Source organism: Apostichopus japonicus, chromosome 20 (assembly GCF_037975245.1).
Source record: "Apostichopus japonicus isolate 1M-3 chromosome 20, ASM3797524v1, whole genome shotgun sequence".
NCBI lineage: Eukaryota > Metazoa > Echinodermata > Holothuroidea > Aspidochirotida > Stichopodidae > Apostichopus > Apostichopus japonicus.
Window position 1 is genome coordinate 10,835,258 of NC_092580.1, and position 14,591 is coordinate 10,849,848.

Sequence of the window (14,591 nt, forward strand, 5' to 3'; positions counted from 1 at the left end):
TATCCCTATTCCGGATAAAACTGCTACTAATATAATATATATATATATATATATATATATATATATATATATATATATATATATATATATATATAGCTACGAGACACTACAAGACACAATTGTCGGAACTTTTCTAAAATATTGGCGCTATGTCACTATAAGGGGTAAATACATATACCTATCTAATAATTCTAAGATTTCCTATGGATATTTCCTTACGAGGGTGTAGATAATTGGATGTTGAAAAGTCTGCAGTAAAGAATATCTAACAGGTACAATGTGGTAATGAATAATCAGCAGGGAATGCATCTCATTATGTAGGCTACCCTGCACTCATATTTACAAGGATGATAATAAGCTGCTATTGGGACAGTCCGGCATACATGTCAGCGTGTATCCGAAATAAAATTCATTTCCAAAAACAATTTTAACCATGTATCTTTCTCCAAACAAGAACATTTCTTACGGATAATTGCGAAGCGAATGTGGATAATTGAAGGAAAGCGGTGGGCTTGGGATTATGTAGCTATAAATATTCATGCAGGAATGATGCTCATTGGTGTATACTACTCTGCACTGTCATCCCATATAATGCTTTCGAAGCACTCGTACTGACAATGAGGCCCTTTATAGAAAACACCATATTATTCATATATACTGTTTTTATACTGCCAGTATAAGCGCTATGAAGCGGTGCATGAAAGTACAGTGATTAGAATATTGTGCCAATCGGGTGTGTTAATTAGATCACAGTTCATTCGTTTTCTCTTCATCGCCTGGGCTGGTTGGTACAGGGATTCGTTTCCTGATGAAAAAAATAAAGAAATGAAACATATTATCATTGATATAATGTGGTCTAAAAGGAAATAAAATTGGAGTGTTGGTAATATTTCCAAATATGTCGCCAAATCCCTGGACTGCTTCTTTAAGGCTAAATTGATAATGACGTCCGATCCTCAGTGCAGTCCTAAATGTTAATTACATGCATCATTTATAAATGCTAATAACTCAACCAAAACATGTTTCTTTAACACCATATGAGCAACAGGCTACACTTAGATGACATTTCAACAACTTCTGCCATTGACAAATTTATAATGCATGTTATTTGGGAGCATTAAACTCCTGTGTTTTCCTAATGATTTCTAAAGGTGTTACATTTGACGAACTGAGCTCATTGTCTCTGTGTTAGACTTAGGAATCCAGTCACATTAATTGATTAGCCTTAGAAAATTATAGGGTAATATCTCAAAATGAAAAGTGATATAGAAGCACAATCTGTTCTTTCTGGGTTTTTTAACGGCATGCAACATACCACAAATAAGTTTGCTTAAAGTTATCATTGGTACTGTTTATATCTGGTTGTCGTTGGGTGAGGTGAAAGGGGGGGTGACGGTGAAGGTGTTTGGGAGGTTGTTAATTCACAATAATAATCTAAACATTATTGACCTCACCTGCCGATATACAATGCGTCCTCTATTGTTGCCGGCAGGGCAGCCATTTTTGTTTCAGGTAAGAGCAGGATCCCTATTCCGGAGATTACTGCTAAAATCCCTGAAATTACTAAGGGAAAGTGTTGCCAGTAGTCTGCAAGCAACAGAATGAACGGGAAGATTGTCCCGCCCACACGAGCCATCATACTACAAATAGATAGGCTGAAACCTCTGTAATACAAAAAAAGGAAAATCAATTCTGAAGAAAGATCGAGTATACATTAGCCAAGTCATAAATAATAATATGTGCCGTATAGAAAAATATATATATATATATATATATATATATATATATATATATATATATATATATATATATATATGTGTGTGTGTGTGTGTGTGTGTGTGTGTTGTGTGTGTATATATAGGCTATACATATCGGCTATATATTTATATACATATATAAATATATATTTATATTTATATTATATATATATATATATATATATATTTATATATATATATATATATATATATATATATATATATATATATATATATATAGAACAGCGTGTTACAAATATACTACAAAACACAATGTTCAAAACTTTTCTAAAATGTTGGCGCTATGTCACAATAGGGAGTAACTACATATACCTCTCAAATCATTATGATGGTAAACCAGTGGCTTTATACTTCGCTAACTGGTAACTGGGAGAAACAATAGTTCTTAATAAATTGGCATGCATATCGGTGCCTATATATCGCTGGTAAACATCTTAATATGTTGTTATCAAACAGTAAATATTAACACAAAAACTAGCTGTATACTTGAGCAAATTTACTTTTAAGAAGAATTTGGCTATATAGGCCCTACACTGCTACTTGCTTGATAACTTATGGCACGTTTTACACAGTGTGTATTTTCATAAGCAGTAATTGCAAGTACATCGGGTAAAACATATACATCATGAGTTACTTTATACCTACACACTGTGTAACAATTGGTGTCCATACGCTGTAACAACATAATCCTGTTTCTCGTACTTATATATATATACGTTACCTTACAGACGTTGGGTAAAGTTCAGCGGTGTATACAAAGATGGTGTTGAAACTGGCAGATATAGCTAATTTACTGACAACGACAACCGCAATTTGCCATCCTCCAATAGCTGCCAAAAAGCAAAGAAAAACGGAAATTGGATAAGCCTTTCATTTTAATCTGTTAAAGCTCGCGTAACGAACGGTCATACATACAGTAAAAATAGTCACCATACATGTAATTCTTCGAACGCAATTTTAATCTCCACAGCCGCAAGGAAAACAGCTACGTTGACAAATCCAAAACGGGGGAAGTATCAACTATCTATTTTGAGGCACTGAATTTTTTCACCCATGTTACAAAAATTATACAGTAAATTTCACGCATGTGCGAATTTATGGGGGTCGGGTGGGATGGGAAGGGGGTGGGAGAGCGTTATGACTCGAGACCTTTACGAGTATAAATGTATTTCATTGTGGTGAAATCTAATCAAAACATCGATGGATTCCACACATAAGAAGTATAGAATGAACCAGAGGGTAACGCTAGAGAGATCGTCATTACAATTATCCTCTATGCTCCTTAATCGCGAAATTACCTTATCTATCATCCTAATATATACCCGTGCGAGTTATGTCCTCCTTAGAGTAGAACTGTGTAGTAACATACAACTATTCTATATCAAATTCATGGAATTGAAGAAATGTAAAAATTTCACTTGTGTCGTTTGAGAATAACTCTTGAGTCACATATTGGGTCTCGGCTTCTAGGGAATTTGGGAGGAGGGAATGTATGGTAAAGTGATGATATTATATTTTGTTGCCATTTTGTTTTATGCCAAATAACACCATGCATACTCACGAATAAATCGACTTAAGATGGAGGCAGCTCCCGCTGTGAAGAACATACAACACTGTGGATATCTCCTTCCCAGGTATTTCACTGTAACCATAGCAATGGTGTTGGCAGGGATTTCAACAGCAGCCAGGAGAAGAGATCCTACTATCACATTCACTCCAAATGCCCCAGCAGAGAAGGATATCACCATGTAAACAATATTATTGGTCAACCTGTATATAGAAGAAGAGGCAAATCAAGTATGAAAAAATCTTGTAAAATTACCAAATTCTGCATTTTTAAATATGTTCTGCCTTTTTTCTATATTAATATGTCATGTTGATGTAAGGATTTAAAACAAAATAATATGTTTTCTGTGCATATTTGTGATAAAGTTCCTAAACTTTATTTCTTATTTGCATCTTTCCTTTTGTTTATATTTTGTAGGGCGTGCGGGATGAAGGGGGGGGGGTATCATCGGAACCACCCATCCACCCCACCCGCACCCCATTTGTGCGGGCAATTTTTTTTCCATCTCAAGTCGGCAGTGTATTCGTGGTATTCAAGTTTGAAACTCTTGGTAATGTGCACTAAAGCTTAATATAAGCAATGCGTGATATTTTAACGCACTCGTTCAGTGAGGTCAACAATGGTTTGTATTGGGCTCCGTAGTATTTACAAATGTCTCAAAATCTCGTCAAATGCATCGTTTTCTGAGCAAATCTCAATATTGATTATATTAACAAAACCTTCAGCCACTTCACTGAATCAAATAATTAGAGCTAACTGTTTTCATGAAGACGAACGATAGCCGAGAAATTTAGCAACCTAAAGCATGGAAGGCCCAAAGTCAACATCAGTGTTAATTTATAACATTAGGTTCACTAAATGCTCAATTGAGCAGCTTGAGCAGTTTCCGTCTGGGGCAAACTGAACCTTCGTGAAAATCGATTTTCGATTATTTTGACATTTAGTCCTAAGATTTGTAGCAAATGATCGTAAATTATCTTTTCGATACTCTAATGGAATTACCGCCATCGAAATATTAGCCGCATCTTTCTTGAAACTCTATAAATTATGTAATATTTAGCTGAAATGAACATATAAAGCTCATGTTTGGGTTACTTGGGGCCTCAGCGAAAGAAAATATCTATGCCTCGGGATGATTAATTTCGAGCCCAAAGATATTGCTAAAAAGTCGTCATTTCTAGATAGAGGGCATATTGACATACGCAAACATAGAAGTCATATTAACCTCTCATCTGCAGTTTTTCTAAAAAACAACAATATTCTTTGCAATTTTGTATGTCACCTAATAGAAAATCAGCACTTGCCTACGGAAGCAAATGCGTGCCATCATTGCCATGAATTGTTATCGTTATTACTAAGTGGTCTTCTCGCATTATCATACCACACATCATAAATAAACATAGACAAACATACAGAAAAGAAGGTTTCACAGAAAGTTCGATAGCTTCATAGTTGATGATAATATCGCTGACACTGACCTAAGGTGTCTACAAGGGTAGGGGAGGGGGCTTGAGGAGGGGTTTATTAGGTGAAGGTGTCCCTCTCCCCTTTGCGAAATTTATATAGAAAATTATATACAAATATAGATATATATATATATACACATATATATATATATATATATATATATATATATATATTATTGTTGTTGTTGTTACGACTGCCTCTATAAATGGAGGCAACACATTGTTCCTGCATTTAAAGGGTGACTTTATTTACCAGGCGACCATCAGGATTAGAGTTCTTGTGACCATAGTTCGATGTCGAAATAATTCTCTCATTGTAATCTTCTCATCGACTACTTTTGTCTGAAGAAATAAAAGATCATGTGAAGCATAATTATAATTTACTTAAAGTATAACTTTACAAGAAATTGAAATAACAAAATAAGTATAAACTTAGTAAATTCATGGGAATATTTTTGCAGTTCTTAAAAAAATTTAACCATAAATTTGTGATTATGGTTGTATTTATTTTTATCTTATTGTTGTTTGGACGAAGAAAAACAATTTCTCAAAGACAACTAGACCTGTCCATTCTCTAAAAACTGAGACCAATTACAGTCGTGTTCCATAACTATAGCTGAATCCCCATATCCCCCTCACCCCCCCCCCTTACACACATACCATAACCAATCCATCGCTCCATATATGCTTAAGCATCTAAGCATACGCATAACGTATTTATAAATTGTATACAGCCTAAACTAAGTCTAATCTTACCCTCGGAATAATTTTCTTAAATTTAAAATTCCTTGGAAGTGACTACACGATTACGGTTATTATGGGGATCTATCACGATTGGTTGGGTAGCCTATACTCCTTTGTACCAGGTTTCTTCATCACTATATGTTACACTAAATCGTACTGTTGTTTGCGTTAAAGCTAGCAGTCAGCAGGAAGATTCGGGAGAAATCAGGCCGCAATCCCCGTATGGATATCACGGATTATACGGTGAACCGAGAACACATGAACTCTAGAAATGTGGCATAACCATATATATATATGACAAAATATATTTCTATATACGAAAGGGGGAGGAGGGGAGGGAGGGGGGATATTAAATGTAAATGGACGATTAAACGGATTAACGAACAAATTGTTTGAACACTCACTTGGGAGAAAGTTGGTTCTTGGCTTATGTCCGGCATCTTTTTCCTGTTTCCCTTGGCAATCTGTTTTATGACCGTTATCGCCCTCTGGTTATGCCCACGTGATAGCAACCATCTCGGAGACTCAACGATCAACCTGAAAGGTCATATAAAGGTCATATCAATATTGCCCCTCCCTAAATATGTCTGGTAAGTTCGAATAATGGTCACGCCTGATCAAACCTTAACAGGAAATTTTACTGCATTTCTGTGTGCCATCGTATTGTTATATTTTAATTCTCTGCAATGGTTGAAAAGAATTTGGAGGGAGAGACACTTAATATATGAAATGCATACTTTTGAAAAAAAAATCACTTTTTAGCGATATGTAACAAGCTACTATTCGCACTAGCTAAAAACTACCGATGACCATTAATCAAAGGAACGCTTTAACCTTTCATCAGGGGTAGCATTGGCAACATTGGAGAGTGTTGTACGTTGGTCAACCAATGTTATCAGCCAATGTCACACGCCAATTGGTTAACCAATTTATCCGCAGGGTTGGAGATGGGGGGAGGCGACTGTTCGACTGGAGTTAGGGGGATATATTTCTAAGAATTGTTGAACTCAGTGAAAGGTAGTTACAAAATGAATGACTCAAATATTACGTAACAAGTCAAGTTAGGCTAAAATTGGACCAAAACCGTTGAAACGATACACGATGGATATATATATATATATATATATATATATATAAATATATATATATATATATATATATATATATATATAAATATATATATATATATATATATATATATATATATATATATATATATATATATATATTACTGCTATAATGCTTACGGTATAGATGCTATAATGAGCAGTGCTGGTAGCGTTAAGGTCAGTTGAAGGAGACGCCAGTTTTGAATAAATTCGGCGAGGACAGCGGTTAAAACGTAACCAATAGCGAAGAAGTACTCGATGACAAACCCAGTCAGAATTCTACTTTCGGATGAAACGAGTTCAGCCCCTGTAGGATAAAAAAGAGTTTATAAAGAAGAAGATTTAGAGTAATCTAATCTAACATTATCTAACTGCAACAGTTTTAGTAAAATTGTTCATTTTGTTCATTTGTAGCAGCTTTTGCAATTGAGATTGTTCCATGATGAAACATTTGTTTGAAAGTATGAAAGGAATAATAATTCTCATTTTCATTAGATACTCAAGGGAAAATGAAGACTTCAAGACCCCGGACTCGGTCTCGCCTTCGACTGTAAGCCTGTTTAAATACCCCCCCCCCCCCAATTCCCACAGGCCCAAAATATGTGTTATAAGAGCTTTACGCAGTCCGTATTTGAGCCACCACTATACATCCCCGGGAAAAGACACGCATTTATGTTATCGTAAGCACAGTCCTTGGATGTTTACATCTTGCTTACGGTCACCTTAAACATCGGAAACCCGTACATTTTGAAACAACGCGTTTTACGATGTGATTACGCATCCGTAAACATTGTAAACACGGAACAACAGATTTCCGTTACGTTTATGACAACTTACATATCGGAAGTTAATAATTACTTTCGTATTTATTAAAACTTATTTTCTTCTCCACGTTTACGTTGACCTTAATCTCGCCACGAAGAAATTTACGACAGGATTACGATTATCTTACACATCGGAAACTCGTAGCATAGATACAACGCGTTTACAACAAACTTACGCCAAACATAAGCATGACATAGAAGAGAACCAGTTACATCCTCACCAAGTACAAAAGGAACCGAAAACAAGCCGACAACACAAGGACCGCAAATTGACCGGAGTATGACGTAAGCCCAGAAGCTTTTTACGATACAAACGGCTGATCCGGACACACACACAACGACACTCATTATTAAGATGGTGTAGAGTCTCCCTATCCTGTGAACAAAAGGAAAATGTAGTTTTACTTGCCAATGGGGTATTTGTTTATATGTGTGACGTCACAATATGGCACACCATGAGTAAGGAGTGGGTGGGTGGGGCGTAGAAGCGGTGGGGCGTGTAGGGTTGGAAGGTGGCAGGTTGGGTGGGGTAGGGGGATGAACCTTTAGGCAGTCGCTGCAGAGAGACAGTTGAGTGATTAGAATTGCAAAGGCGGGGTTCAAATTCCAAATTTCCCCTGAACGAATTATTTAGGGGCATGAACCTTTATGGAAAGACCAGAGGTGAAACAATGATTTAACATAGGAGGGTGTGGGGCACTGGGTTCGCCCATACCGACCCCCATGTAGAGGATCTGTAGGGGATCTGTAGGGTATCTGTAGGGATCTGTAGGGGATCTGGAGATCCTCCTACAGAAAATAAAATAAATGTGTAATCGTCAAAATGGTGCTTCTGAAGAATAGTTAGACTTATAAATAAAGTGTATAAATTCTAAAAACAAGACTGTGTTAATAAATGCCCTTGATGTTTTGTGTGAATTTGTATGGGAGGGAGGGAGGGGGGTTGAGAGGGGTAGGAGTGTACACCTCCAGCAATGGCCTAATTCTTCTCCGGCTGAATGTTAAAAAACGTCCGTTTGGACCATTTTCCTACGACTGACGATAGGAGGTGGGTTGTTTACCGCCTCCCCACCCCCCCTTCCCTCCCCTACCACTCCCTTCACTCTAGCCATTGCATGGAGGTGTGGAGGAATGAATGAGGGAATGCCAACTTATATCAGGTCATACAATGTTGACAACAATTTGTCGCACATTCTTTATCATTTCCCATTTTTCTTTCTTTCTTTTTTCTTCTTCCTTTTCGTTTTTTTAATTTTTTGTTTGTTTGTTTGCTTGTTTGTAATATTTCTTGTTTGTTATTCTTGTTGGTTGTTATTTCTTGTTAGCTTGTTTGAAAAGTGACATTAATACAAAGTAAAGACTTAAAACTGACCTGTCCGATATCCAGCCATTGAAAACTACTCCAATCATAATGGTAAAGAAGAAAATAGACATGGCAATTTGTGGCAAGGATCTCCGATGACAAACTAGCTCAAACTGTGGAAAGATCAGATTTAAAATGTTAGTGAAATACTTCTTGCCATCATTGTAAAATGTGTTTTTTTTTTCTCTTCTTTTATTCGTTATTTTCTTGCGTTTGTATGTTTTTGTGTTTAATAGAATCCATGCGCATGCGCGAGAACACTGAAACCATAGACAAACTGAAAATATCTTACATTGCAGCCATGCACTGAAAACTCCCAGGTCAGCTGAATCTCAATGAAGCATATTTTTTCTTAATCAGGGTCGGCTGAGTCACAGTACGGAGGGGCGGGAGAAAGTGGGAGAGGTGGGGGACAAGAGCCCCAACCTCCTAATTTATGTTGAAAACCTCCTCATAAATAGTTGAAAGTACGCTTAGCTTTACTTTTGTAAATGAAAAACGTGCCCTTTTGTTACTTGAAAAAGTGACGTTTTGCTGACAAATTAAGGAAGATATAATAATTACCGTTTTGTTCAACAACATCCAGTTATACTGGAATTTGTGATACAGAATAAACAAAGGATCCATTTTGTAGAGAAAGTTTGAAGTGATTGTTTGATTGCCCACCCCCCCCCCCCCTCAAATCAAATTAACATCAGCCACCTCCCATTGAAGGGGCAAAAAAATCTCAACTGATTAACTTTCTTCCACCGACTATGTTCTAAGATTTCACGCTTGGTTTCTTCATTTAAAAATTAAGCTATAATGTTCCTCTTCTGTCAAAGAAATATTTTTAAAAAAAGTCCTTGTATGGAAAATACAAAAACATAACCTCGAGGGGGGGGGGGGTGTTTAGAGGAGACGAAGAACCGGGCTTCCCGACGCCTTCCCGACGATGTTACGACGAGGTCACGACACATTAAAGGTCCCGAGCCTAAAATACAACCGTTAACACAGTACATTACGCTCATAAATGACAGGTTCAAAATATCAACCATAGATAAGATTTGGGAACCGAATATCATCGCGCTAGTGTGGTATCACAATTGCGGCTCGATTCAATCACTTTAGGAGACACATCTAAATCCTTTGTCCCCAGCCTAAAGTTAATCACTAATAATTGTTAATCGTTAATTGCTGCACAGAAAACAAGGTTATAATTGAAATTTTGCGTGACATAAAGTCAAGTTTATTCGGCATGAAACTTACGTCTGATATAATCGAGTAACCGTAGGGTACCCGCGGATCGTATACCCAACCATCGTCACAACCGGTTATCGCGATGACACTTGTATTGGCATCGGCACCGTCGTAATCGAGAAGATATCCATCCAATTGATATTTTTGGCACTTCTCGAAACCGTCCCCATCGGCCGTTCTTGGAATGTATAGGTTACGTTTAGCTTCAATGCACTCTATTCCGTCAGTGACGTTCAAGACACTGCAGTTGATTGCATCGATGGATGAGTCGTAGCACCAATGGTCTACAGGTTTCGCGAAAAAGACTTGTGAGAAAAGGTGAAAGGGTGTCACCAGACTAATACAACATAATACGAGGTAAACTCTCCATTGGAATGGTCCAAACTTTCCGATGTGCGTTAAGATCTCCTCAAAATCCATATTGGTTTTCTTTCGTCGTTTCGTCACCACAGACAAATGGAAACGGCTGAATCCAGGGAATAATCCTAGAAGGTGGGGGGGGGGGGGAGAATATATTTTAAAAACTTGAATTTGAGGCATAATGAGGAACAAGGTTATAAACAGCATGCGACATGATTATATGCAGCTTAGCACCCAGGCATAACACCATAGATGTATCTGTCTCAAAACTCCTATGAAATATTTAATTATCTCAAAAACACTTAAAACATACGGACTCAGCGTTCTGTCCTTTCGAGAAATCAATCTACTCGATTCTCTTTTCTTTCTTTCTTTTATTTTGTTGGGGGAGGCGGTGAAAAGGTAGGGTGGCACAATTGGGCTTCGTATAATAACATGAATTACCAAGCAAGAGTATAGGCTATAACTTATAAACAAATTATATCGATGTGCTAATGGATACGACGGTCTATACTAACAAAAGACTCTCATGCCCATACACAATCATGTTACAAACATGAATATTGTGTTGAAATACTGTTAAAAATGGCATAGTAATCTACACGTACCTGATTATATCATATTTACACAGAGAATGCCTTTCAGTAAAAATAATAATAATACCAATACTAGAGAGAAAAAAATTGTAGTAAAGTCGAGTTGACCTACCTTAGTGATGAATGCTTTTATTCCGTTGAAAACCTAGCTCAGTAAGAGAATCAAAAATGAAAATGTACGTAGCGCAATAATACTATTAAGCACATGTGATATGTTGTAGCCCTGTTGATACACTACGGTCCTAGCTACAAAAGTATTTTAAAGAGGTTGTACTTATTCAGGGTCCTATTGTGGTTAAAATGATCTCTCTCCCGATCGAGATTGGAGCTTAATAAACCGAACTTTGACCCAAACAGAAGCTGAACGAGTATTATTACTTTCATTGAAGTTGATCTACTTTACACTTTATAGTCATATAAAAACTTATCCAAATATTCAGAGTAAATAAATACGTTATATAGTGGATCTATATAGGCCTATAAATAATTATGTACCTTTCAGTATACGCTATTTCTCTATACCATCTGTATTATATATATATATATATATATATATATATATATATATATATATATATATATATATAACACAAGATATAACACAAGATATACAAATTACACCATATTGCTACCCTGGGTTTCACGCACGCATAGAGCGACGATCTTCAGGCCATTGGATGGTCAAAACAGACTACTTCTTTTTCAACCGTTTACGGTTCGATAGCTTGGAGTTCCCATGGCGACACAAAGAAATAAGCTCGGATCTCCTATTGATCGTGTCACCTCTTGTGCGTAGGATTTCCATATATATATATATATATATATATATATATATATATATATATATATATATATATATATATATATATATATATATATATATATTTATTTATTTCTGAATTTCACTCGCTATGTTGGATGTGTGTATGGCATCAAACCCATAACCGGTTCCCCCAAATACATAGACCTACACGTACGTTACCCAACCTTCTGTCTTCTCCATTGTTTTTATTATTTAAATCGGTCTCTTTTTTATTTCCTGGTACGATAGATGATGGTTCTCTTTAAATGACATTATTCCTTCACTACACCTGTTGCACCAGTTCATACATATGAATGTTGGGTTGTTGTTCAGTTATGAAAGACATGGTCATGGTCGACTTTGAAAGAGAGAGAGAGAGATCATAGGTCATTTTATATGCTGGTACAACCCCCGCAGGATATCTAAAGTGCAGCAACTTCTAGATGTATAAACTATAACGCGAAAGTAGTTTGAATGTGTCTCAGGTTACAAATTGTTATTGAGCCGGTATATAAAGTCTCCACACCCTCCCTATATCACCGTCAACATCACATAAAGGTCATTATTTATGTATATATTATGTCCTTTAGGATAACAAGCAACGTTAAAGTAGGCATATGACATATCACCACTGATCTCACCTTTCTCAAATTTCCCAAAAGGTATTGTTTTTCTTTCTCGTAGTAGCAATAACTAACCATCAACTGGTACATGCATGTGTGTATGTATGCACTGGCGGATCCAAGGGGGGCCAAGGGGGGCCATGCCCCCCCCCAAAGGTGAGCCAAAAAGTGTTTCCGAACATCCGCTAAATCATATGATTGGAAATTAAAAAAATCGAGAGGAATAGCAGTGGTAGACTAATCTAAACCTTTTCGTTTTCTGGTTTAAAATTAAATGCAGAGCTCCCAACTGACCCGCAATTCGCGGGAATTAGACCCGCATTCTAACACCCAAACCCGCTGACCCGCACAAGCGTCCGAAAAATCCGCATTGTAATTGTCAAGTATACATAAAAAAATGTGCATCAAATTTTGACTTAGCAACCATCATTTCTTTAGCATTTAGCATAATAGAGTTTAAAACCTCCTTTACAGCATCATTTGAACCTCAAATTAGCCTATATTTCTTTTCATTGGGGCGAGCAGCGAACATTTTCATGCCACGGGAAAGAATGAATTATCACCTACTATTCAATTTATTGATGTTACACACAAAAAAATGCATATTTCTCAGAAAATTTTCGGTGACAAAAGCCTTTCTAAGTGCTACCATTTTACATGTAGGCATCACCAGGATTCCAAAAAAATTCAAAAGGGGAGGGGGACACCCTCTCCCCTTATACCCCTCCCCCAGGACGGCGATTCGTGGCATGGACCAGCATTTGCCTTCTCAAGAGTTGGGAGCTATGTAAATGTATGAGCATGAGGATTTAAAGTTTAACACCATTTTGCAGTTACAGGCTGGTTGTAAGAAATTTATAAAATATGATAAATAAAATTTCTTGAGAAAGATGATCCCAACTTTGTTTTATAAATATTTTAGAAAATTACACCTGGGAAACATTTTTTAGAAGTAAATTAACATTACCATTGTACACTTTTGTCGCACCAAATTGCATCTGAGGGCATTCAGCAATAGAAAATTTTCAAAAGGGGAGGGGGGCACCCCCTCCCCTTAGACCCCTCCCCATATCACTCTAATGCCACTTTGGCCCCTCCCAAACAAAGGCCCTGGATCCGCCAGTGTATGTATGTATATATGTATGTATTTTAGATCCTCCTGCAAGCAGGAACTCGCGAAGAAGCCATCATTGGCTTATCAAAGCCGCAAGCTGACCGAAGTCAGTCTCTTAGATTCATATTTAACGTCCATGGTTGTGAATTGTCAAAACTCTGTAACTGGACGACATACATTAATCTTGGAGTGACTTGAACTCGGGACCTTATGACTGAAAGGCACCGGCGTTAACCACTGAGCTAACACTCCTTAAACTCCTAACACTAACACTCCACTGAGCTGACACTCCTACATATCTTTAAGTACGTACCCCTTCGTAAAGCATTGTAGCAGAATAAAAACTGACGATAAGGTTAGCCGTTGCATTATTCATACAACATAAACACAACATCCACATTATAAAACTCACTCCCCTGGCTTCGCTATACAACTTCGCTATACTTTGCCTCTTAGAAAGTGTAGAAATTTCCCAAAGTCACGCCAAACGTAGAATAATGATTACCAAATTAAAAAAAATTAAACACACTTTATATTAATTTATACTTATTTTCTTCTCTTATGTCGTGAGATTGCAAACTTATTTGCACGTTTATTGATGATAAACCGTTGTATTTAGGAATAGCAAATAATGAATACAGAAACATTGCGCCCAAAATCCCCAATCCAATTTCCGCAGAACTCGTAACCATTAATGTATAGCATGCAATATGTGTCACTTTTCATTATTCTTTTTTTTTTCCCTTTCATATTCAAGTTTCGATGATGTTTGACAAATATTAAATAGCTAAAGCCTCCCTCCAAAACGGCGTAAATCGGTGCTGTTTTTCCCCTTTCCATTTGGTTTGTTTGTTTGCTTGTTTTTTAGTCCATATTTGGTCATCAGATTTCACCAATGGGAACTTTGAACATAAGGGATGCGTACTTAATTCTTCAACTACACATTCCACCTTTTTTTCCAGACAATGTACGAAATGGGCTTAATATCATACAATGTGTCTGGATG

At 36.8% G+C, this 14,591-nt stretch overlaps 1 protein-coding gene across 1 annotated transcript; it reads right to left on the reverse strand.

Moving 5' to 3' along the window:
• Positions 1–105: 105 nt before the first annotated feature.
• Positions 106–11,441, reverse strand: LOC139961477 (organic cation transporter protein-like). Its single transcript, XM_071960668.1, has 11 exons — positions 11,159–11,441; positions 10,100–10,575; positions 8,861–8,964; positions 7,710–7,864; positions 6,803–6,971; positions 5,960–6,092; positions 5,065–5,153; positions 3,340–3,548; positions 2,500–2,608; positions 1,455–1,664; positions 106–805 (listed from the first exon to the last, which is right to left on the reverse strand). The coding sequence occupies exons 2-11, from the start codon at positions 10,508–10,510 to the stop codon at positions 748–750; spliced, it is 1,647 nt and encodes a 548-aa protein (XP_071816769.1). The 5' UTR covers positions 10,511–10,575; positions 11,159–11,441; the 3' UTR covers positions 106–747.
• Between the last annotated feature and the right edge of the window lie 3,150 nt (positions 11,442–14,591).

Bases quoted from the DNA above. Each gene is read 5' to 3' on its own strand.
- LOC139961477 (XM_071960668.1), bottom strand. From the start codon at position 10,510: ATGGATTTTGAGGAGATCTTAACGCACATCGGAAAGTTTGGACCATTC. The intron at 6,972-7,709 runs GTGAGGATGTAA...TTTATCCTACAG, and splicing joins TTCGGTTCCTTTTGTACTTG to GGGCTGAACTCGTTTCATCC. The intron at 6,093-6,802 runs GTAAGCATTATA...ATGACCTTTCAG, and splicing joins CTCATTATAGCATCTATACC to GTTGATCGTTGAGTCTCCGA.